This window comes from Taudactylus pleione, unplaced genomic scaffold (assembly GCF_031769625.1).
Source record: "Taudactylus pleione unplaced genomic scaffold, aTauple2 ptg000377l, whole genome shotgun sequence".
NCBI lineage: Eukaryota > Metazoa > Chordata > Amphibia > Anura > Myobatrachidae > Taudactylus > Taudactylus pleione.
Window position 1 is genome coordinate 3,777,982 of NW_028284778.1, and position 26,983 is coordinate 3,804,964.

The 26,983-nt window shown below is 46.4% G+C and overlaps 2 protein-coding genes across 2 annotated transcripts in view; one reads left to right on the plus strand and one right to left on the minus strand.

Annotated features, from left to right (window-relative positions):
* LOC148508039 (uncharacterized) overlaps positions 1–8,477 on the plus strand; it is a 171,308-nt gene extending 162,831 nt beyond the window's left edge. The window contains 1 exon segment of the mRNA XM_088445157.1: positions 6,787–8,477. Coding sequence (XP_088301283.1) covers positions 6,787–7,812 — 1,026 coding nt within the window. The 3' untranslated portion in view covers positions 7,813–8,477.
* Positions 1–26,983, minus strand: part of LOC148508043 (uncharacterized) — a 71,898-nt gene that overhangs the window by 22,899 nt on the left and 22,016 nt on the right. The gene's annotated exons all lie outside the window — the stretch shown is intronic.

A 26,983-nucleotide genomic window follows, 5' to 3' on the forward strand; every position in this document is an offset into this window, starting at 1 on the left:
GGGAGCAGCCTCTGGTGTCATTAATAGTAATAATAATACACAAGATGATGCTCCTCCTGTATAATAATAATGAGAGGACACCAGAGCTTGCTCCCCCTGTATAATAACAATAATAATAATAATATTGTTATTATACAGGGGGAGCAGCCTCTGGCATCCTCTCATTATTATTATACAGGGGGAGCAGCCTCTGGTGTCCTCTCATTATTATTATTATACAGGGGGAGCAGCCTCTGGTGTCCTCTCATTATTATTATACAGGGGGAGCATGATAGCGCAATGTGTTTTGGATATTATTTTTAAACCTTACTTATTATAAGAAGAAATGGAATAATTCAGACCAATACCAACTTTAAAATAAATGACAATGTTTTACTTAAAAAGCAAATCAATTCTACATGCACCATTGTATTACTGACAAAGCAGACTTATAACATAAAAATCATTAGTTCAGCAGCAGTGATAAAATGATTATCTGTAATGCCTAGCATAGACTCACAAGGTGACAGCCAGCCCTGTTTATACTTACACCTCAGCGCCCCGGGACTCTCTCGACCCACGTTCTCTCCTGCTCAACCCGACTGACTGACCCCTCCCCTCTTTGATCAATCTTTTATACTTTTTTCCCTCTCTGCTACTGACATATTATAAAATGGCGAATATTAATTAATTAAGCCAATATTCATGTGCACTAAACATTTCACTGATTATATATTTTAATCATAACAAAACCTATAATCTCCTTTCTATGTTCTCAAAATACTTAGTTCTCAAAATACTGGTGACCGCTTATAGGCCAAGGCTATCCTGATTAGCTCCCTCCTTGTTTATACGGATCTGGGACCTACTGTCTCCTAGTCTGTTAGTATTAAACTAACCCATTATTCTATCTTGCTAGAGAAGAAATAGTTTTCACCAGTTCTGATTTATACCTATTTTCTGTAATAACACTTATACCTTTTAGATTAAACAATAATAACTGTTGCTTCAGACACACACCTACCTACGTTAGAGAGGGGGTAGACCTCATCTCTAGGCCTCAGGCCATTCGACACATGTTGTCCTCTGCAACTTACAACATATATATCCTGAATCATTTGTATGTACTCTTAATTGCAATGAAAATAATAATGAAAGACATAAGCATGCATATATTCGTGAATTGCTGAAGGAATATGTACGGTCACATATTCCAGCATAATCAGCATCATCTGGTGTCCTGTTATTATTAATATACAGTGTGAGCAGCCTTTGGTGTCCTGTTATTATTATTATGCAGGGGGAGCAGCCTCTAGTTTATTAGTATTATTATTATACAGGGGGAGCAGCCTCTGGTGTCCTGTTATAAATATTATACAGGGGGAGCAGCCTCTGGTGTCCTGTTATTAATATTAACCCTTTTCACATTCATTCTGCTGTCGTTTTCCCATTTGATCATCTTCTCTTATCCTGTTTCCTTTCCATATCCAAATACTAATAGATCCATCATCAAGTTGTGTGTTTAATATAGATCTAATGCCAAACAATAGCAATATGTATTTTCCATGCACTCTTGGCTTCTTGTACTGCGTTAGTTCCCACTTAACACAAATTTTGGGGGGCACTATATTGAGAGAGTAGGGCAACCTGCTGCATACCGCCCTCTTCCTAAATGACGCTGGCAGTATGGGAGCTTGATGACGCGTTTCGCTTTGATTCACTTCAGCGTAAGGTCCACCTGCTGCACACCACGTCCCCTGCACCTCTAACCTGTTTCCACCCTCAAGGTTTCTCAGAGGGGTGAGAAAGTCTCAACTATTCCCAGCCACAACTGCTGGGAGACTATTCCTTGGGACTGTCACTGTCTTTTTATGAAAAGCCATTGTTCTGTTGCCTTTGAGTCTTTCTCCAATATTCATGTTTTCCTAGTTCTAGATATTATTTGATCCTTCCTGATGATGAATGCTGTTTTATCATATCATCTCTGTTTCTTCTAAGCTGGATAAGTCTGGTTATGCACCCGTGCACCATTGTAGTAGCGTTTTCTTCGGTCTTCTTAATGACTTTTTAGAGCCTCCAGAACTTTACATAATCCTCTATGGAGCTCATGCAGAGGGAGTATTATGAAACGTTTCCGGAGCACAAATTGCGCTTGTACATATACTTTGGAATGTTCCCATATGTGATCATGCAAATGTCTGACTTCTTGCAAGTCTCTACTGACTCATGGCCACATCGGAACAAGACTGAGACGTTCAGTCATAAACCAAGCACACTAAGTGCGTGATAGCACAATTGTAAATATGCATGCAGACCTGGAAAGAGACGAAAATATGCCAGGAACAGATGGATCATTTGCGGGTTACCGCGGGTAGGTGGAATATAGGATGCTAATGATGACGTGTTTGTGACTAGTGAGACACAAACACCCCACTGACTGGAGCTTCCTTCGTAGCCTGGAAACAGAACATGCTCCTATTAGCGTGTTTTTAGATTTTTTTTAAATTTTGTATTACATAGGTTTTAACCAGAGCCGTAACTAGACTTTTTGGTGCCCTGTGCCAGAAAGAGCATTGGCGCCCCCCTCATTTTTCAAAGGGACATAATGCACCCAAAAAAGGGCCATGGCTTCATGGGGAAGGGCCAGGGAAGAGATAGGGGAGGCCAGGAGATGCTGGGGATGAAATAAGAGGAAGCTACAAGAAAGAATGATAATAAACAGAAATATGACAGGCCCACACACCGCCCCCTGTCCTGTGGTGCCCTGTGCGATGGCACCGGCCGCAATACACTAGCTACGGCCCTGGTTTTAACAACTAAAACAATCCCGAATGGCAAATGCATTTGTTACACGTAAGTGAGGTAGTTTTAAAACATGGACGTTAATGTATGTGAAGTGTTCTTGTCATAAAGCTGTCATGCAGCAGTTGCAAAGAGGGCCACACCTCGAAATCTGTTCATTTAGTGTTAATTTTTTTGGGTTGTAACTTGCGCCCATTTTGTACCTCACACCTACAGTAAGTGAGTGAGATCTTACTGGTGACGTATAAAGTGGCAGTTTATACTCTCTGTTCCTGCAACTAATACCTACCTCTATACTGTCAGGTTCTCCACTGGCTTTTCCCACTGCTGATTATACTGGCAGACCTTCATACCATATCAATCTGTAGCCTATTCCTCTTTTATCACTAAATCCTTATTATTAACACATACATCTTATCTCTATTACTAACACAGGGACCTGACTGGGGAGGTGAGGGAGTCTGGGAGTGTCACAGTGACATAATTCTTATCTCTATTACTAACACAGGGACCTGACTGGGGAGATGACGGAGTCTGGGAGTGTCACAGTGACATCACTATTATCTCTATTACTAACACAGGGACCTGACTGGGGAGGTGAGGGAGTCTGGGAGTGTCACAGTTACATCACTATTATCTCTATTACTAACACGGGGACCTGACTGGGGAGGTGAGGGAGTCTGGGAGTGTCACAGTGACATAATTCTTATCTCTATTACTAACACAGGGAGTTGACTGGGGAGATGACGGAGTCTGGGAGTGTCACAGTGACATCACTATTATCTCTATTACTAACACAGGGACCTGACTGGGGAGGTGAGGGGGTCCAGGAACTATATGGATAAAAATATGTTCCTTAGATGTGGACAAAGTAGTTTTCCAATCTTGATCCTTAACTCCCTGATGATACAATTCCGCAGATCTTTATAATGTCAATAATGTATGAATCATTTCATATGGATGTAATCACAAAGTCTTGCTCAACACTTCCAGCTCTCTTTCTTAGGACGTATGTACAGACATGCAACAGCCAAAATAGAGTGGATTTAGTGGTAAGGGGTCTGGGAGTGTCACAGTGTGTATTTTATATTACATTAGTTGCCATAGGGGCTTTAAATACTAGATTGGTTAGTCCAGTGCATTTTGTACAAATGTGTAATAATGTTTGTCAATATACAGGATTACACAGTAGTGAAGAAGACCTCTGATGAGCACGAGACACCCAGCAGCCGTCCCCGTGCCTGTGATACATGAGAGAGACAATGACCAGAAGATCCTGGGACTCACCAACAAGATCATTCAGCTGCTGACTGGAGAGGTGACTGCTGGGAATGGGACATTATACAATAACACCAGGGGATGTGTCAGGGTGATGACTGGAGAGGTGACTGCTGGGAATGGGACATTATACAGTAACACCAGGGGCTGTGTCTTGGTGATGACTGGAGAGGTGACTGCTGGGAATGGGGTATTATACAGTAACACCAGGGGCTGTGTCTGGGTGATGACTGGAGAGATGACTGCTGGGAATGGGACATTATACAGTAACACCAGGGGCTGTGTCTGGGTGATGACTGGAGAGGTGACTGCTGGTAATGGGACATTATACAGTAACACCAGGGGATGTGTCTGGGTGATGACTGGAGAGGTGATTGCTGGGAATGGGACATTATACAGTAACACCAGGGGATGTGTCTGGGTGATGACTGGAGAGGTGACTGCTGGGAATGGGACATTATACAGTAACACCAGGGGATGTGTCTGGGTGATGACTGGAGAGGTGACTGCTGGGAATGGGGTATTATACAGTAACACCAGGGGCTGTGTCTGGGTGATGACTGGAGAGATGACTGCTGGGAATGGGACATTATACAGTAACACCAGGGGCTGTGTCTGGGTGATGACTGGAGAGGTGACTGCTGGTAATGGGACATTATACAGTAACACCAGGGGATGTGTCTGGGTGATGACTGGAGAGGTGACTGCTGGGAATGGGACATTATACAGTAACACCAGGGGATGTGTCTGGGTGATGACTGGAGAGGTGACTGCTGAGAATGGGACATTATACAGTAACACCAGGGGATATGTCTGGGTGGTGACTGGAGAGGTGACTGCTGAGAATGGGACATTATACAGTAACACCAGGGGATGTGTCTCGGTGATGACTGGAGAGGTGACTGCTGGGAATGGGACATTATACAGTAACACCAGGGGATGTGTCTGGGTGATGACTGGAGAGGTGACTGCTGGGAATGGGACATTATACAGTAACACCAGGGGATGTGTCTGGGTGATGACTGGAGAGGTGACTGCTGAGAATGGGACATTATACAGTAACACCAGGGGATGTGTCTGGGTGATGACTGGAGAGGTGACTGCTGGGAATGGGACATTATACAGTAACACCAGGGGATGTGTCTGGGTGATGACTGGAGAGGTGATTGCTGAGAATGGGGCATTATACAGTAACACCAGGGGATGTGTCTGGGTGATGACTGTATCAGTATGTGTGTCAGGTTCCTTTAAGGTGTGAGGATGTCACGGTCTATCTCTCCACGCAGGAGGGGCAGTATATAGAGGAACACAAGCTGTACAAGGACGTGATGATGGAGAATCACTGGTCCCTCGCATCACTGGGTAAGAGGATGCTTGATCTAGTCTCTGTATAAAGGTGATGCCGTCATTTGTGAATAAATTAATTGTTACTATATATGAATGGGTATCCTGATAGAGATAGAGTGTGTGTGTGTGTGTTATTCAATAACAGGATACCCATTCGGCATTGGAGAAGCTACTGAACCCTTTCTTAGCAGATGTTGCTCCAATTGTACTTTATGCTTTTCAATCTGCTTAGTGTTTCAGTGTCACCACTAATTGTAGTGGTGTTGGAGCTATGGGGTAACACCAGTCACTTTGGGGAGCCTTTGGGATCACTCTGAAGTCCTAATTCTACAGTGATTAGCATTGATGATGAAGCAGGAAGCAGATGTGCTGCTTCTTTAATGGGGACCTGGGTAAGAGTATAGCATCAGCGGTAAGATCAGGTTTTGCCAAATAAACAATAGAGAATGTTAAATGACTCCGAATCGTACTCCTGGCTTTATTGGTATCATGTGAATCTGTAATAATAACACTTAGGGATAGACAGCGGAAGTAATGTTATTGTATGAAAGGATTGGTAGCATGGGGAAAAATTACAGTTTATAAATCTAACTACTATACATTTTCCCAACAGACTTACATAAAAATTCATCTGGTGATATTAAGGAGGAATCAGTCTCATATGATGGAGGAGACCTCACACACACTGACATGTATACACCCACATATCATACACAGTATACACCTACTCATATTAAGGAGGAATCAGCCTCATGTGATGTAGGAAACCTCACACACACTGACATGTATACACCCACATATTATACACAGTGTACATCTATTCATATTAAGGAGGAATCAGTCTCATGTGATGGAGAAGACATAACACACACTGACATGTATACACCCACAGATCATACACAATATACATCTACTCATATTAAGGAGGAATCAGTCTCATGTGATGGAGGAACCCTCACTGACATGTATACACCCACAGATCATACACCGTATACATCTACTCATATTAAGGAGGAATCAGTCTCGTGTGATGGAGCAGACCTCACACACACTGACATATATACACCCACGGATAATACACAGTATACATCTACTCATATTAAGGAGGAATCAGTCTCGTGTGATGGAGCAGACCTCACACACACTGACATATATACACCCACATATCATACACAGTATACATCTACTCGTATTAAGGAGGAATCAGTCTCTTGTGATGCAGGAACCATTACAGACACTGACATATATACATCCACAGATAATACACAGTATACATCTACTCCTATTAAGGAGGAATCTGGATCTTCTTCAATTAATGACAAACCAGGCATCAGTTTTCCTAAACGTCAAGGGAAAAGGGGAAGCAGCGGCATGACAAACAAATCATGGTCTTGCTCAGAATGTGGGAAATGCTTTATCAAAAAATCACTTCTACTTAGTCACCAGAGAAGTCACACAGGAGAGAGACCATATTCTTGCTTTGAATGTGGGAAATGTTTCATGCATCATACAGGACTTCGCAAACATCAGAGAATACACACAGGAGATGGACTCTATCCTTGCCCAGAGTGTGGGAAGCATTTCACTAGTAATTCAAACCTTGTTGTACATCAAAGAACCCACACGGGAGAAAAACCGTACCCCTGCTCCGAGTGTGGGAAATCTTTTAAGCAGAATTCAGATCTTCTGCAACATCAGCGAATCCACACAGGGGAGAAACCATTTCCTTGCTCTGTGTGTGGGAAATATTTCATCAGTCAAACAAGACTTAACTTACATCAGAGGAGTCATTCGGAAGAGCGACCGTATTCTTGCGCTGAATGCGGGAAATCTTTTAAAGCTAGTGTGGCTCTCGCTGAGCATCAGAAGAATCACACAGGAGCGAGGCCTTACCCCTGCTCTCAGTGTGGGAAGCGGTACTTCAGGAAAGAAAGTCTTCATAGGCATCAGAGATCTCACATACAAGAGAAACCCTTTCTTTGTTCTGAGTGTGGGAAAGGTTTCTCATGTAATTCAGAACTCTGTATCCATCAGAGAACCCACACAGGAGAGAAACCATTCCCCTGCTCTGAGTGTGGGAAATGTTTCACACAGCGGACATCACTTTTGCGCCATCAGAATGCCCACACAGGAGAGAGAAGCTACGCTTGCTCTGAATGTGAGAAACTGTTTTCATGTAAATCGTATCTCGTTAACCATCAGAGAATTCACACGGGAGAGAAGCCTTACTCCTGCTCCGAGTGTGGGAAATGTTTTACACTTATGTCGTATCTCACTGTACATCAGAGAGTCCACACAGGAGTGAAGCCGTATCCTTGCTCCGAGTGCGGGAAACAGTTTGCGCGGAATTCGCAGCTCGTTGTGCATCAGAGAAGTCACACAAGAAAAAACTTATTCCTGCCATGAATGTGGGAAATCTACAATGGAAATGTAGGGTATGCAGTGATCGCGGTGAGCGACAAAATTTGTGGGTCCCAGGGACCCACCACTCTAGAAAAATGGGGTCCTACCTGACCATTTGTGGGTCCCATCATAATTTATGCTTTAGAGCTCCCCATATGCCTCAGACCTCCCCACATGCCCCTAAAATGCAGATCTGATACCCCCAACAGCATCAGATATCCCCACAATCCCCTTTAAATGCATGTTTTAATGCCTCCATGATCTTTCAGGTGAAATCCAGGCATGAAGTCAGCCAGTCACAGAACCTTGGTAATTAATTCATGTGTCCCGTTTTAAAGTGATATTATGGTTAGCCACTTTAGGTAATAGGCATATTTATGAAAGTATAAATGCCCGGTCTTTACACATTATTTCGCACATTAATGCCCTTTACACATTATGCCACAGCAAAGCCCAGCCTTTACACATTATGCCATGCAGTAATACCCCATACAAAATGATGCCGCACATTAATGCCCTGTAGTTCCCCAATGCTTTGCCCCCAGTAGTAGCCCCCCTGTGCTTTGCCCCCAGTAGCAGTCCCCCTGTGCTTTGCCCCCAGTGGCAGTCCCCCTGTGCTTTGCCCCCAGCAGCAGGCCCCCCTGTGCATTGCCCCCAGCAGCAGGCCCCCCTGTGCATTGCCCCCAGCAGCAGGCCCCCCTGTGCATTGCCCCCAGCAGCAGGTCCCCCTGTGCATTGCCCCCCGTATGCCTTCAACCACCTATGCAGTCCAAAGAAGGTATCTGCCCCAATAGGTGTGAGTGACCTGAGCATAAGGCCCAGTCCACTAAAGGGCAAATAGATGGGCCCGCTAGTGTCCTGGGCCTAATGCCCAAGTCACACACCTATTTGGGGGGCATATACCTTCAATTGGGCCTAATGCCCCCTATGTTGCCCGGGCCTTGTGCCCGCCTATAGACCCACAGGCCTATTGCCTGAATTTATCCCACGGGCCTAGTGCCCGACAACCCTGGTGGTCTAGGGAGGGGTAAATAACGGTGGCCCAAGGCCGCCTGCCCGCACGGTGGAAGAGGCTGCGGGGGGGAGCTTCGATAGCTCTTTTGCTTTCCTCCCCCGCAGTCCTCTTTGGCCCTCAGCTTCAGTCTTCTGCCGCTGGCCAGCGGCACCGCCTCTTCCTTATTGATCACGCCGTCTTCTGGCCTCTTGCGCGGCCGCCGGAACTGTTGCCGCGCCGCTCCTCTCTTCGGGAGGTCTTCACTCCTCCCCTCCGCCGACGGACTGAACTTTCCCGCTCAGCGGCGTCTTTTCAAGATGCCGCGAGTGGGCGGGGCTATGACTCGGCGAGCCGCGATTGGCTCGTCGCGTCTGCCTCCTATTGGCTGCTGGACCGCGAGCCAAAAGCTTGCGGCCAGTGCCAAACAACCACCGCCGCTACTTGGCTTCCGGGCAGCGAGCTCCGTTCAGCTCGCGCCCGGAGCCAAGCTTTTCTCGCCGCCACTGGTGGAAGGGGCCAGGGGTCCCTTCACCAGGTACCCGCCGTGGTGGCTTACCCGGCGCTGGGAACAAACACTGTCCCAGCGCCGGGCATGGATGCTGTGCCGATGCTGGGATCAGACAATTGATCCCAGCACGGCTTTCCACAGCAGCAGCCAATGAGAGTCTATCTGACTCTCATTGGCTGCTCTAACTGACAGCGTTGTGTCTGTCTCTGCAGGGGGACGCGCTGTGCTGCAGCCAGCTGTCAGGGATTGGCCACAGCACGTCCCCGGGGACCCGGCTACTTTAAAAAAAAGTGGGTCCCCAGTGCCCGATATCGGGTAAAATACGCACTATAGCGCGTATTTGCTAACACTGGGGTATGTGAGCACGACGAGATTGAATATAAATTTCTACTTCAGGGTCCATAGGGGGTCCACAGGGTTGACCTTGGGGGTATAGCTGGATCTGGATCCACGGGCACCACGCAGTTAAAGCTTTTGCTGCTCCCAGGATGTACTTGGGTCCATCCTCCTCTATACCCCGCCCCCGAGCCACAGGCACCTCAGTTTTAGTTGGTGCCCGGCCGGAGTCGGGTCACCCTTGCGCAGTGGAGCAGCCCATAAGCTGATTTATTTTTTAAAAGAAGAAAAGGTTTATTTATTTTTTTTTCATTCTTCAGAGCGGCAGCAACAGACTGTCCATTAGGTCATCCACGTTGCCGCTCCTTCACCCCGCTGGCGCTGCGACGCCAGTACAGCTCTGGGGATCGCAGCGGAACCCCGGAGTCAGTACTAGCAAGGCTCCGGGACCTCCCACGACTGCAGCCGGATCGCCGGGTACAGGTAAGCCGCGAGCAGCGCTGACTTGCGTTGCTTGTGGGTAAATGCAGTCTTTAGCCGCCGGTCTCTGGGGACAGACCGGCGGCACTAGTAGCGACGGCGGGCTCCAGGCATACCCCGCGCGTCCGCTAGACCACCAGGGAGTAATGGCTGGACGGGAACCGGCGTCCCTGGGGTTAATCACTAGCCAGGGGAGAGAGCCTTCCCTGGTTTAGCGGCTCCTCCCCTCAGCTCAGCGCGCCTTTTCTCACGTGTACTGACATCGCTGAGATGCGGACACTCCTCCTCTGAGGTCTCTGGTGGCCATCTACCGGTAGCAATGCAGATCTCCCAGGCGGTGCGTGGACCGGTCCCCCTGTGTACCTGTCCCCTGCTAAAGAACAGTGGGTCTGATTCAGACCCACTCGCAAGCGGGTCGATGGTGGCTCCAGTGCGCACGCATGAGCCCCGGAGCGAGCGCAAAAAGCACTCGCTCCGTGGCTCACTACAATAGGGGCGGCTGTCGATGTTGATCGACAGCTCGCCCCGTTTTGTAGGTGTGGCGGGGGGGTTGCTTCACAAACGGAGGCGTTCCCATGCGAACGCCTGCCGTTTGTGGGCGGCCCCACTGACATCACCAGTGATGTCAGTGGGAGAGCTTCCGGCTCTATTAGAGCCAGAAGCTCTTTGGGGCTTGCGGCCACGAGACCCTACCGCAAGGGTCTCGTCGCAAGCCCGATGGTCTTGACCATCGCGGCCATCATCCTGGCCGCTCGCAATAGCTGTGGGTGGGCAAGAGGCTGCTCAAAAAAAAAAAACCAAAACGCCCTGATTTAGAGCGAGCGCTCTTTCAGAGCATCCGGCTCTGAATCAGGGCCAGTGTACACAGCACTATAGCCCTCCCAGATACTGAATCTGGGCAGGTTGATTGTAGTGAAAGGTGCAGTGAGTATTGACTTTTCTGCATGGTATGTGACTTTTGCTAGTGCTGCCTGTCTGTGCTGATTTCTACTTACTGTCAGCTTATGCCTATCCCTTTCCTTCTCCTACGGCCCGGCAGGTGTGTGGGGGAAGGGCGTTTTTCTGTGGACCTCGCGTATATAAATCACGTATCTGTGAGGTCAGTCACATACTGTTGGGTGCTACAAAGTACCATATTGTGGGCTGTTGTGTTTCATACTGGTGAGGGCGCAGGTGTTCAACACCATACTTCTCTATTGTGATATATTTATATATATATATATATATATATATACGTTGAATATATATATTCTGTCATGTCTGATGAGGAGATTGAGTGCTCTGTGGCTCCTGTGTTGTTCTCCTGCTGACGCTGTTCTAAGAAGGGCCTGGAGGCCTTACCCTTTAATGAGGAGTTATTTGGTCCAGACTTGGACAAAATAGTGGCTACTCTGGCTAAATCCAAGTCAGCTTTCCTCCCTTCGACTACAATGCATGCCTAGGTCAGGAGCTCTGCCTTTCGATTCTTTCGGGTTCAGGGTAAGGCTACAGGTCAGTCCTTCTCGAGGCAGTCGGCGACCAAGGCCGCCTCTAAGCCCAAGAAGCAGGCCTAGAGTGCTAGGCGCCCTTCTTCCAAGCAGGAAGATAAACCTTCTGCCTGATGGGACGGGCCTCCCTCTTGGGGACCCCAGAGTGGGAGGCCGACTTCTTCAATTTGCCCAGTGCTGGCACAATACCACCATGGATGCCTGGGTTCGAGAAGTGGTCTCCCAGGGGTATGCCCTGTCTTTTCGGCACAGACCGCCCCACCAGTTTTTCTGCACGAGTCCTCAGGACAAAACCAAAGCTTTGCAGATCCAGGAAGCTATAGAGTCCTTGCTGAAAGCAGGGGTCATTGTTCCCGTTCCTCAGTCACAACGGGGGACGGGGTACTACTCTACTCTACTCTGTTTCTGGTGCAGAAACCAAATGGTTCTCATCGCCCTATCCTCAATTTGAAGTCTCTAAACAAGTTCCTCAGAGTTCCCAAATTCAGGATGGAACTGTTACATTCCATCATTCTGGTGATGGAACCGGGGGATTACATGGTCTCCCTGGATATCCAGGACGCCTACCTCCATGTTCCTATAGCACCTTCACACCAGCGGTATCTGAGGTTTGCTATACTGCTACATCACTACCAATTTCGGGCGCTACCCTTTGGTGAAAACCCTTGGTGCCGTAGAGAGGCCAAAGTGATGGCGGTCATGGCCGCCCACCTTCGGAGCCAGAATGTACGGCTGCTACCGTATCTAGACTACCTCCTTTTGCTGGCGAGCTCTCCGGAGGTACTGCTTCAACATCTCCACCTGACGATCACTTGTCTGCAAGCGCACGGGTGGTTGATTATTTGGAAAAAGTCCTCCCTGATTCCATCACAGTGGATGGTTCATTTGGGAGCCCTGCTAGATTATCGTCAGCAAAGGATCTTCCTGACTCCGGAAAAGGTCTCCTCCCTGCAGCTGCAGATACACAGTTGCCTGAGCAGTTGCCAAGTGTCGGTTCACTCGGCAATGAGAGTTCTGGGGTCCATGGTGTCGGCATTCGACATGGTGGAACTTGCCCAGTTCCATTCCAGGCACCTGCAGGGGCTGATTCTATCCGAATGGAACGGGTTACCTCACCGGATCCGGTCTCAGATGCTGGTATTGTCCCCGGAGGTTCGGCTGTCTCTAGCTTGGTGGCTTCAGACAGCTCATCTCGTCGAGGGGCGCCCCTTTTGGATCCCGGACTGGGTTCTGCTCACAACAGGTGCCAGTCTCCGGGGTTGGGGGGCAGTGACAGGCTCGTTGTCACTTCAGGGCCGTTGGAATGCGGAAGAAAGCGGTTCTCCCCATCAACATTCTGGAGCTGCGGGCCGTGTACAGGGCCCTGCAGTCATCCGGCACCGCTCTTCAAGGAAAGGCAGTACAGGTTCAATCCGACAACGCCACCACGGTGGCATACATCAACCACCACGGAGGAACTCGCAGTCGTGCTGCGATGTTGGAGGTGTCTCGCATCCACATTCCAGCAATCTCGGCAATCTTCATCCCCGGAGTCCTCAATTGGGAGGCGGACTTCCTCAGTGCATCCCGGGGAATGGTCGCTTCACCCAGAGGTATTTCAACTACTCGTGGACAGATGGGGGCTGCCGGACCTGGACGTGATGGCCTCCCATCACAATCACAAGTTGCCCGTGTACGGGTCAAGGACAAGAGATGCAGGCACAAGTCTGGTAGACGCACTGTCGGTGAAATGGACGTTTCAACTGGCGTATCTATTTCCTCCAATATCCCTGCTGCCTCGGGTACTGCGGAAATTCAAGCAGGACGGTGGCACGCTCTTGCTGGTGGCTCAAGCGTGGCCCAGACGTCCTTGGTACTGCGATTTGAGGAGCCTCCCCATCGACGCTCCGTACCTTCTTCCTCAGCGTCGGGACCTGTTGTCTCAAGGGCCATGCCTTTACTCGGATCTGGGTCGGCTGTCTTTGACGGCGTGGCTCTTGAGACAGCTGTCTTAAGGTCTCGGGGCTTCTCCGGTTCGGTTATTAGTACCATGCTAAGGGCACGCAAGCCTGCTTCCGCACGGATTACCACAGAGTGTGGCACTCTTACTTTCAGTGGTGTGAGTCCAGAAACTATGATCCTCAAGTGTTCCGAGTTTCTAGGATTTTGGCTTTTCTTCAGTCAGGTTTGGACCTAGGCTTACGTCTTGCCTCGCTGAAGTTTCATGTGTCGGCACTGTCTGTGTGGTTCCAATGTAGGATCGCTACACTGCCAGATGTTCACACCTTTTTCCAAGGTGTTCTTCAAATCCAGTCTCCCTTTGTGCCTCCTGTGGCTCCTTGGGACTTGGCGGTGGTTCTTCGGGCCCTGCAGGGTCCTCCTTTTGAACCTCTTGAGTCGGTGGAACTCAAGTGGTTAACGTTTAAGACTGTTTTTCTCCTGGCGATTGCTTCTGCCAGGAGGGTGTCAGAATTGGGGGCGCTTTCCTGTCGCCCTCCTTTTCTGATTTTTCACCAGAACAGAGCGGTGCTTCGCACTCGTCGTGAGTTTCTGCCTAAAGTGGTTTCTAAGTTCCACATTAATCAGGAACTTGTTGTGCCAGCTTTTCAGTCACCTGATCTTTCAGCTGGTGAGGCTTCCTTGGATGTAGCCCGTGCTCTCAGAATTTATGTGGACCGGACTGATTCCGTTAGGAAGTCTGATTCCTTGTTTGTCCTCTTTGGTTTTCACAGGAGGGGTTGGCCTGCCAACAAACAAACTTTAGCCTGTTGGCTTTGTTCTGTTATTTGTGAGGCTTATGCACAGGAGGGTTTACCTGTTTTAGCCTCCGTTAAGGCTCATTCCACTCGGTCTATGGGTCCTTCTTGGGCTGCTAGACGTGGCGCCTCTGCTGTTCAGCTATGTAAGGCGGCACCTGGTCTTCCATTCAGACATTTTTGAGGTTCTATGCATTTGACACCTTTGCCTCTCAGGATGCATCCTTTGGGCGCCGGGTTCTCCTTTCTGCACAGGAGCGTCCCCGCCCTTAGTTGAACTGCTTTGGGACATGCCCAAGGACAACCCTGTGTACCCCCTATGGACCCTGAAGTAGAAAACAAGAGATATGGTAAGAACTTACCTTTGTTATCTCTGTTTCTACGAAGTCCATAGGGTCCACAGGACACCCGCCCTGACGCACCTGGCTTCATATGGGCTGTGTGGCTGGTCACCGGTTTTTCCGTCTCCCATGTCTGTGAGTATGGTTTCTTGTGTGTTCCAGTCTTCCTTCTCTCTGTTTTGTCTCCTCCTCCGGCCTTGGCTGCTTACCAACTGAGGTGCCTGTGGCTCGGGGGTGGGGTATAGAGGAGGATGGACCCAAGTGCATCCTGGGAGCAGCAAAAGCTTTAACTGCGTGGTGCCCGTGGATCCAGATCCAGCCATACCCCAAGGTCAACCCTGTGGACCCTATGGACTTCGTAGAAACAGAGATAACAAAGGTAAGTTCTTACCATATCTCTTGTTTTTACTGTGATCAATTCAACAGTACAATTATAAATACACAAAAATGAAAACAAAAGTGTATAAATAAAATACTGTTAAAACAATGTGCAAATTACATGAAAGCTCATGTGACATTACAGTGTCTACATGGTCACTAGATTCCCAGGCAAGTCATACAGGAGAGAGGCGATATCTTTGCTCTGAATAGGGGGGAAGTGTTTCATAAGTAATTCACAACTTAATATACATCTGAGATGTCACAAATAAAATCTGAAGTTGCCTTAAAAATAGAGCTGCTAAAACATTGACCGATATCATGTAAAAGTACCAATGGGGATCAAGCTGGACAGAGTCGAGTTGTACAGAGGAAATTATAATTATAATAATCATCCGAAAAATTTTTTTTTTATTAATTTGTTTTTGTTTGTTTTTATATGGTGATGGTTTTTATATCCGATTAAAATGTATTTGGGCATTGTTGCGACTGGTTCTTGCAGACCTGACCTGTCCGCAGAGACATGGGAAAAACCTATGTGAAACCTCAACAATTGTCTATATATCTCCGCTTGTTAGATTGCTTTATGTGTAATTTTATCCTCATGTATATAGGTTTTGTTTATTCATACACTTTATGTATTTTTACACATTGCTACAGCTGACATATAGGGGCATATTCAATTAGCCGCGAAAAGTCCTGTACTTTTCGGATGCCGGACTTTTCGCCGATATCGCTGGTTTTCCATGCGAAAAAGTATCGCGCTTATCCCCGTATTCAATTTCAAATCAGCGAAAACGGAACCCGGTGAATTCGGACTTGGCGAAAAGTACTGTCAGATTTCTGGAAATCAGCGTGACACCCCCAAAAGATGCACTGACATGGGGGATCACTATAGATACCCCCGAATAGCCCTGCTGAAGGTATTTGGGGTACTTAAATGCTCTCAATAGCTGCTAATTGGCGTCTTTGTAGAAGTGGTGAAGAATAGCATTTAGCAGGGGTTTTTTTTGCAGGAAATAAGTAGTCCCAGCAAATTTGGAGTACTCGAAAATGGGTGCAAGCATATTTTAAAGTTGCTAAAGTGAAGTTTTAAAAATTGTAAAGAAATCCACCTGCAAACTTAAAAACACCGGGAGCATACTTGGGGACCCCCTGGAGTTTATTTTGCTAGTTTTTAAGTTTGTCCCCCAACTTTGTATTTTTTTCGCCCCCCAAAATGAATGTACTTTTTTGGGGTGTTAAGTTTTTTAAAAAACTTTTTTTTTGACACAGTTTACCTTTGGGGGACTGTCCCAAGGGTGCTGGGTGGTTCCCGCAAGTTTGCACCCCAAAACCCCAATTCTGCACTTTTTTTCGACAGGTTTCATAGGCGAATCTTTTTTACCTATTCCAATGCACTGACTTTCCGCACAGGCGAAAAGTCTTTGGAATTTAATACGGGGATAAGTTTTTGCCTGCTGAAATGATGTCACCGTTGAAAACTTTATCGCGGCTATATGAATATGCCCCATAGTCGGGTATCCAATTAGCCCCGAACATTGTCGGGCGCTAATGGATTCCCCAATTAGCCCTGAAGTCAGCCCGACGCCAGCACTTATCGGGGCTTTTTTTTCGGGACCTGATGTGTCACGAAAAATAATCCATGAAAACTGCTGTTTTTTTCACCTTTTAAAAAGGCGAAAACACATAGGGTCCGCCAGAAGCTCGTAGACCTATGTGTTTTCGTGAGATATATCCTATTATTTTGTTCGAAATAATAGAATAGGGTGAAAAAAAATCATCGGGGATAATCGGCGAAAAAAATCACTGTTTTTCGCCAGTCGCGGGCATCAATTAGCGCCCAAACAATGCTCGGGGCTAATTGGATACTGCACATATTCTACAATCTGTATAATTTTATTCTTCTGCAATGTTCTACCTGTACCGTAGTTCAGCTCTTGTTACCCATCAAAGATGTTTATATAAGTGGGCTTACCATACCATCCCTTTAAACTGGGACACTCATGGATTACACAGGTTCTGTGGCTCAACCAGGTGAAATCCAGGCTTGAAATCAGCCAGCCACAGAACCTGTGTAGTAATTCAGTGTCCCGGTTTAAAGGGGTACTATGGTAAGCCTATATATAAGGGATAAAACATATTCATGTTCCTAGTGGGAAACATTCTGTGTGCAGATAGTAATCTGTGTATGTATGACAAAACTCACAGGTAGTTGACAGATTGGAGCATTCTCTGAAATATTGATACACTGAATAAAAATTTCCATACAAGTTAAGTAATTTGTGTTTCCTGATCTCATTTACATGTGACAAAAACATCTCCCAGTTCATTCATTGGTGGACATATTATACACTACCGGTCACAGGTTTTGGAACACCCTCATTTTTCCATTATCATTGAAATTATGCAGTTGAATGTCAGTGTGTATTCTCAAATTAAAGCGAAGAACTAAGAAACAATTGGAGATAAAATTATTATTTTTTATTTTTTTTTAACAAAATGTGATTGAAATTATTTACTCCTCAAAGTATCCGCCTTTTGCAGCTGTAAACGGGGAATACAAACATGACAACCTGCTACAATGCACAATCATATATTGTTTGGGAACTTCTTCCCAACCCGGTTGCAGATGTTCCCACAAATGTCCTGCCCTTGTAGGTAGCTTTGCCTTTCACCCTTCTGCTCAGTTTGAGTGTAAGTTTGAAGACTCTACCGGCCATTCCATGAGTTGAAGCCTACCGTCTTCTTTCCTAGAAGTTAGATCTGACATATCCTGGTGGTCTGTTTTAGGTCATTATGCTTTAGGATGAGCCTTTGACCAACTAGGCGAAGACCAGAAGGTACTGCATGGTGCTGCTAAATATTGTGGTCGCCCTTTTGGTTCAGGGTGCCAGTCACTCCGTGCATGTCGCCAACTGAGGATCCAGCATAATAATACCAGACCCATCATGTTTCCTTCTCCCTGTTTGCAAGTTGGTGTCACACACTGAGGAACTGTCCTTTTGCCTACTCAACGGCATACATAAACCTTCAGTGATGAACCAAAGATTTAAAATTCCATGGCCCTGAAGAGCCTCTTTTTTATTGGTGCAGAACAGCTGTAAGTTCTTAACCCATTAATTCTCCCCTGAAAAGTGTTTTTTTTTAATGACTCTGAAACTTACTTTATTTTTCAGTTTTTTTTCTAACCTAAACTTTTTTTTTTTTTTTTAACCTTTAGCAGATTTTGTAGCATTTCAGTTTATCCACTGGACTTGAGTTAAGTGGGGGGGTGTTCTACTACATTTGACTGGTAGTTTATAGTGTATAACTAAGGTTATTCTGTATAGAATAAGGCACAGGTTCTCAAACTCGGTCCCCCAAACAGTGCATGTTTTCTAGGTCTCCTCACAGAATCACAAGTGAAATAATTAGCGCCACCTGTGGAACTTTTAATCTGTCAGTGAGTAATGAATACACCCGTGCTCCAGCTATGTGACCTGGAAAATGTGAACTGTGTGGGGTCCTGAGGACCGAGTTTGAGAACCACTGAAATAAGATATACACCATAATGTAAATATGACAGTGTTTAAAATATATGCAGTAGGGGACATATTAATATGTCCCATTTTATGCGCACACCTATATTTCATATTATGTATCTTATGCTGGGCATACACTATACAATTATCTGTCAAATCTGGCTGGTTGAGATTAAAATCTGGTAATATATGGGAGCAAATGAAAATCGATTATATGGTTTTAAACACTGGAAAAAAGTCAAACGATTGTTCAAATTGGTTAAATTTGTTTTAGTTAACCAATTTGGCTAAACGTCCATTTTTGTCTGCTTTCCAGTGTTTATGAACAAATGTTTGATTGTCATTTGCTCTCATACATTACCGGATTTTTATTCCAACCAGCCAGATTGGACAGATATCTGACAGATAATTGTTTAGTGTATGCCCAGCATAAGGCAGCGTACACACCTATAGATATATCTGTCCAATCTGTCTGGTGGGATGGAAAATATAGTAATGAATGGGAGCAAATGACAATAGAAATTTGCTCCCAAACACTGGAAAATGGACCAGATTTTCCTTCCCACCAGACAGATTGGACAGATATATCTATAAGTGTGTACGCAGCCTAATGGTGGCCATACATGGTGAGATTCAAAAGTTGGTAAGATGAGTTGTACGATTTCCCTTGAAATTATTCCCATAAGATTCTGGACGATTTGTTTTGAAACTGCAACGATTTCACATAAGACTTCACAGAAGATTGCAAATCATACACGATACGTTGAGGTCTCTCTGCAAAACTATCTGAACTGCGATCCAACTAGACGGCGGGGGCGCGCATCGGTATCACAGAAGACTCAAAATACAACTATTTTCATAAGATTGGTCTGTCCAACCTGTAAAAACTGCCCAAATCGTGTGATCAATCGTCTCATGTATGGCTAGCATTAGGCACACAACAGGATGGCAACAGGTGGAAATTTAGCTCGTCCAACACAGAAGAACACAACTGCTTTCTGTGGCTTGGTTCCAACCAGAAGCAGAGAGATTGTTTAGGCTACAGGTTCTCAAACTCTGTCCTCAGGATCCCAAACAGTGCATGTTTTCTAGTTCTCACAGAATCACAAGTGAAATAATTAGCTCCACCTGTGGAACTTTTAAAATGTGTTGGTGAGTAATGAATACACCTGTGCACCTGCCAGGAGCCCTGATAAACATGAACTGTGTGGGGTCATGAGGGCTGAGTTTGAGAACCTCTGGTTTAGACCACACAGATCCACCTTAGCCACTTTTGCTGGCTGACTCGTGGAATGGAATATCTCCACGCCTGGACAAGCAATGGACCAACCTCTGCTGGTGCATACTGATTCTGCTTATCACATGTTACTGGGGCAGACGGCTGCCTGAACTGAGTACTCTAGTTCTGCTTTATGCCTGCTGCTTGGAATGACTCTGGAATTAATCTGCTGACTGTAGGCTCCAGCAATGCACATTCATTACCTTCCATGTGTTCTGAAGGGAGTCTCATCTCTAATTGTTCATAAGGGAATTGTTTCAAAGGGTTGCCCCAGTGCCACTGGCTTCATCAAATCCTGCTATAAAGAGAGTACAGGCTGGTCAGGAGGTGTCCTGCTATGGTACTCCACTTGCTGCTAAGCTGTCATTTCTAGAGTGGTTCTAGAGACGACCACATGTTCAGGGGTCTCTAAGATGGAAGCTTGTTTAGAGGATCCACATGTGAAAATACAGTGTGTTAACTAAGAAAATAGCCTTAGTTGAAGTTTTCCAGGGTGATGCCCACCTAGAAATGCCCCTGAGTGCTGCCCTGCCAGAGGTATCTAAGAACCTATTTGAGGTTTCAGAATCTACTGCCCTTTGTACAAGAGGACTTTCTGTCTAGTTCTGCTGTGCGAGTTTCTAGTGGTTATTCTTTCAAGATCACAGTTTGCCTGCCTTCCGTATTGGTATTCACCCGTGTCTTTGAATTCTTATGTATTTTAAGTGCTCAGCTCTACCTGAAGCTCACCTGCTATTCTGTGTACTTTCCAGAGACTGTTTTTCCCCTTTGTATTTCTTATTGTGCTTAAATACGTTTGTCATAGGAATTTAAAACACCAAACACTTATTGCAAAAAAAAATTAACAGAGGGGCTCATTTTCAGCTAGCACTAGTGGGAGGGTGAAAATCTTGAGTAACAATCTGCCCCCTTCCTGATATTGCCACAGCTCTTGGCTTTTCCAGACTGGCACTGCAGGGTCCCTTTGCTATCGTACTAACCAGGCCTAGGCTGTATTCTCTAGAGGAACTGGGCCAGCCAAGAGAAATGCAGGTATACCCCCCCCCATAGATGTAACCAACTCCGAGCTGATCGCACCTGAGCTATTCCCTAAACCCTGGCCATTGGTTGTGGGTTAATATTGAAAAATAAGTGGTTAAATTATACCTTGTGTATTACAGGTCCCAGCATGTCCAGGCCAACTGTTAGTAGTTTGGTATGCTGACTCTTGTACTACAAGTTCCAGCATACCCATAGTTAACAGGGAATGCTAGAAGCTGAGGAATTCAGGCTTTATTTTGACCTGTAGTGCACCAAGAAGAAATTTTAAATAAAAATACACAATGTATCTGCCCAGTGGAAGAGTCGGGAGCCACCAGCCCCTATGATACCCCTTTCAGACATCTCGAGATTCCCGGGAATTTGGCCTGCCTCAGCCAAATTCCCGGGTAGCCGCGTCTGTCTGAAAGGTACCCGGGAACACGTTCCCGGGTAGCCACCCCTTCAATCGACCAGGGTTTTTCCCGGGACTTAAGTCTCGGGAAATTACCCTGCTTCTGTCTGAATGGTGCTACCCGGGAATTTACTACTCCCGGCCAGCACCAAGCAGCTTATACATGGAGTTGACAGCGCAGAGCGTCCTATAGGACACTCTGCGCTGCTGCTTTGAGTTGGCAGCGTAGAGCGTCCTATAGGAAGCTCAGCGTGCTGCTCTCCAGCGCCGGCCGGCTGTATACAGAGAACCCCAGCCGGACGGTGGGGACACCCGCCGGTGGATCTCTGCCACAGCGGGCCGCCCGCCACGCCGGTCGCTGTTTCAGCGACACAGGACCCCAGCCGGACGCCGGGGACACCCGCGCTGGAGACCGCCGACTGGTCCCAGCCATAGCGGGCCACCCGCACTCCCACTGGACCACCAGGGAATTAAAAGAAGTTTAAAAAAAAAAAATAATAATTAAAAAAAAATCTGCATTATGATTGGCTGGCTTGCGGCAGCTGAATGATGACATCATCATCAGCCAGAGAGGGGATAGGCTAGGAGGAGCAGACGGCAGAGAAGAGGCAGGTAAGCAGAAAAATCCTGCTCTTGTCTGAAAGGGGTCTACCTGGGAATTTCCTGGGTAGACACTGTAGTGTGAAAGGGGGGTCTTGACCAAATACCTGGGAATTTGCACATGAGAAATTCCCGGGTCTGAGCAGGAAATTTCCCGGGTTGTATATCTGAAAGGGGTATTAGACTCCTGCTCTCCCCCTCACATCATGTCACTGTGTGTTACCAGCCCAGAGATCTGACCAGTCTCCTCCCCACACTCTCTGGTGTATCTCATACATCAGGAGCCACCAGTCCCTATTATACTCCTGCTCTCCTCCTCACATCATGTCACTGTGTGTTACCAGCCCAGAGATCTGACCAATCTCCACCCCACACTCTGATGTTCCTTTAGTAACCTAGCAGTTCTCACCATTGAAGTAAATGGTGGGAACCGTTCATTGGCTGAGAGGTGCAGAGACTCACCTCTCTCAGCCAATGAACACTCAGCCCATGAACACGCAGCTGAGCCCTCATTCGCGAGGTGCCGTCCTTAGAGGACGGTAGCTGTCTGTGGGCTCCGGGTTTTGTTTTTTTGTTTGTTTTCTGAAGATGTGGATGTCTATATGGACCTAAGCGGACCAGAACCAAGGGGTAGGTTAGTATGATTTATTTATATTTTTACAGGTGTCGTAGATGCTACTGGACAAGTGGATTTGAATGGCTACAGGGATAATAGGTGAGTATGCATGAATGTGCATGTATGTTTTATTAAAATTATACTTTCACAGTGTGTGAGTCTTATCTTTATTTTAATATTTCTTTTGCAGGTGAACTAGAGGTACCAGTGGGCCCTTAATGCCCCCATACTGGTACTTGTGGTTCTCCAAGTACCAGCATGCAGGAGAGGCTTGCTAGGACCTTTAGTTCTCCAGTTAAAGACAATATTAATATATGTTTTAACACATTTACACAATCAACTCAGCTCCCACCAGCCAGGGATGGCAGGGTATAGCCCTGGGCTATCATCTCAGGCATGGGGTGCCCTGTAGAGGGGGAACCCCTTTATTATCATCCACAGGGATCCCCCGGTCTGGGTTGATTAGCGGTCAGGTGTGGCCGTGGGACCCGGTAAAAGGGTACCCCGGCTACGGCATTACACTTCCACTAGAAAGAGTCCGGTGCTGGTTATGGAAAATACAAGGGACCCCTACTCCATTTTGTCCCCTGTATTTCCAGAACTGGCTCACTGAACCCTATAGTTTCCCCCCCCCCCCCCTTTGTATTTTCATAACCAGGACCAACTTAAAAAAAAGTCCCAGTGCTGGGTGTGCTTCTAGGGGGGAACCACATGTAATTTTTTTTTATTTAATTTTTTTTACATTTTACGATATTTAAATGCACATCTGTGCATGTTTCTGTGTACTCTGACCTGCTCAGGCTATGCTCGCTCGCCTGACACAGGTCTGGTTTTTTTTACGAGTTTTTAGTCAGTAATAGTGTGTGAGTTAAACACTCGTACTTTATTACATTGGCGGTGTGGTATCCTCACAATGGTAAAACATCTGGATGCGAGTTTTGCCATTGTGAGAATCATGCAAGTTCTAAAAATGTGCAAGTATAGCTCTATAGTTGCACATTTTCAAAACTCGGACCCTATTACATTTTGCCCCATGTTTGGAGTAAAATTCAACCTCCCAAAGGGTAACTGCAAGACCATAGATGGTGATTATTTATTACAAGGTGTTTATTTAGCGCACATATATTCTGCAGAATGTTACAGAGTATATTAATGGCCACTGACATCGGTCCCTGCCCCAGTGAAGATTACTAGCTATATTCCCTACGCCATGTACAGGGTTATTATTACTTTTTTCTGGGAAGCCAATTAACCTACTTTTTTTGGATTACCTGGAGGAAACCCATGCAAGCATGTGGAAAATATACAAATTCCACACAGTTAGGGCTTGATGGGAATCGAACCCACAACCGCTGTGCTGTGAAGCAGTAATGCTAACCTTTACGCCATCTGTGATCTCTCAATGGTGTATAGAGATATATAGGTGTGTCCATATATAGCTATCTTCAAATAGCCATGTTTAGCGCACCACAGACTTTGTGATCAATACTAATCCTTAGTACCTAGTACACTATAGGCTTAATTCTGAGTCTCACGCAATTCCCATATACATGCAAATTGTTGATGTGTTTCAACTGCACAAGCTTCTAAGTAGCTGAAAAGTCCCACAGAGCATGCCTCCCACGGATCGACTGAGGCACAAGGAGTCTGAAATGTAAGGGAGATGCACTGAGATATACCATCTTATAGGCGTGTTGCAGAACTCGCACAACTGCTTGCATTGGAGGCCATGCTCTGACGAAGAATCTGGACCTAGCATTGGGCTGGTGCAAGTTTCGATGGTAGCGTCTAAATATGCTTAATGACGTTCAAAGTGGGAGGCCCAATCCTTGCACATTCCTCTGATACACCAGGCAAAGGGCTGATACTAGCCACTGTGTGTGACTCCAATCAGGCCTTATAAGCAAACTAAGAATGGGTACACGATATGTTGTCCGATCTGGTGCTTCGGACTGACATATCGGGCACATCGTTTAGTGTGTACCCGCTAAGTCTCTGGCGATGTGCACTCGATATCCTCTGTCGGCCCTACATGCAGGGCCGACGGAGGATGTCGTTAACGAGGGCCATGCTGCCGAAAGAAAGCAGCATGGCCCCCACTGTCGATCCGTCGCTGCCCACATGGGTAAGTGCATATGCACTTGCCGATGCTGACTCCCCCACCGGGTTCCGTTGCTGAAGATGTTGGGCTGGGTACACATCTAGTGCAGAGGTTCTCAAACTCTGTCCTCAGGACCACACAGTTCACGTTTTCCAGGTCACCCAGCAGGTGCACAGGTGTATTCATTACTCACATATTTTCCATATCAGCCAGCAGGTACACAGGTGTACTCATTACTCTGACACAGTTCCAGGTCACCCAGCAGGAGCACAGGTGTAGTCATTACTTACTGACACGTTTCCCAGGTCACCCAGCAGGTGCACAGGTGTAGTCATTACTTACTGACATGTTTCCCAGGTCACCCAGCATGTGCACTGGTGTACTCATTACTCACTGACACATTTCCCAGGTCACCCCGCTGGTGCACAGGTGTAGTCCATTACTCACTGACACGTTTCCCAGGTCACCCCGCTGGTGCACAGGTGTATTCATTACTCAGTGACACTTTTCCCAGGTCACCCAGCAGGTGCACAGGTGTATTCATTACTCACTGACACGTTTCCCAGGTCACCCAGCAGAAGCGCAGGTGTACTCATTACTCACTGACACGTTTCCAAGGTTACCCAGCAGACGCACAGGTGTACTCATTACTCATTGACACAATTTAAAAGATCCACAGATGGAGTTAATATTTCACTTGTGATTCTGTGAGGAGTCCTGGAAAACATGCACTGTTGGAGGTCCTGAGGACAGAGTTGAGTATCTGTGGTCTAGTGTGTTCCCAGCCTCAGACACAGAATTGAACTGGCTTGGGTAACCCTCATGACCTACAAGTTAATGTATTGAATTACTTCCTCCACCTGTTTCTCAGTAAATGGACACAAGTACACTGTCTGTACCCCTAGTTGAAACAGTCTACATTAATCCGATTGTCCTCCCGATGAAGTGTCTTTCACGGTTAAAAACAGAAGATCAGTGTGGTGTATCCCCTGGTACTGTACACTGGGCCTGATTCAGGTATCTGCACTAATGCAATCACAGCTGTAATCCCATATGCAGATCCTGTGCTAAAATATGCTAATGCATGCAGCCGCCTGGAAATGTACTGAGAGGCGTAACAACACACAGCGGTGGTCACAGATTCTTTGATAACCGACTATCTGAGTTATCCTATGGTCTCACATAATGGGCGCGAGAACTGAGATGCTGGCGCAAAGTGTTCTGCCTACGGGACCGCAGTAGTGTGCTGAGACACGCCACCAAGTGGTGCATTTTTGCCACCACCTCCCGTAACTACCCCCAAATGGTCCCTGAATGTCTATCACTCTGCGAATAAATCACTGTGAGCGACATCGCTACGGTATCTTGGCATGTGCACAGTGCAACCGCATCATATGCGCAGTCGGCCGATTATTGCTCAACTGAGTAAATACAGGCATTGCGTCCACATGTGAATCAGAATTAGTATTTTAGTCTGTTTACAGTAACAGTACATTTGCTTTTGCCAGGATACTTGCCTAGGAGGTTTCAGGTAACGTGTGAGAGTTGGCGCCCATTGCAACACTCTCAGTCATTGATTAACATCAGCTCCTAGCTTCCTGGTTCATGACATTTCGGATCTTCTTGCTAATGGGCCGGCCCATAGTGTCCTCTCAGGCTGAGCTGTAGTCCCCAGCCTCTCTGCCTTCATTCCTGGGCCAGTTGTATTGCCTGTTACAAACTGAACTAGTGTTCCTGTTTTTCTTAATTTGCTGATTCTCCATGGTTCTGACCTTGGCATGTTGTCTGGGAATGCCTGGTCTGCTGCCTGTCCTGATTGAACTAGTCTGCTGCCTGTCCTGACCACAGATATTTAACTTTTTTTTTTCCAGTCCCACCTATCAGTTTGTTTCTGGAATTCCTCTTCAGTTATGTCCCTTATCTGTATTACTACAAGCGTATATGTATGTTTATACATGTCAACAGGCATACTCTCACATACCCCTGGTAAAAATTTAAAGTTTTATGAGGAAGGTGGGCACTATAGGATGACCTTAGATACAGTTCTAAGGCCAATCACCTCGTTGTGACAAAGAATACATTTATAATATTTTTTATGTCAAAAATAGTAAGAAATGAATACAACTATAATGAAGTCACTGCTGCAATTCAAAACAATAGACATAAACAAAACAAATTATATGTTGCCAATCAACACTAATAACCAGGCAAACAGTGTTTTATAGCAAGTCTTTACTTTGAATGGGATTTTTAACAGTGAAAAAATTTGAGGGCAAAACTTAACCAACAAAGCTGTGTAACAATGAAATAAACGGGGACAGGGCAAAAAATGTAACACAACAAAACAAACAGAGCACAATCAA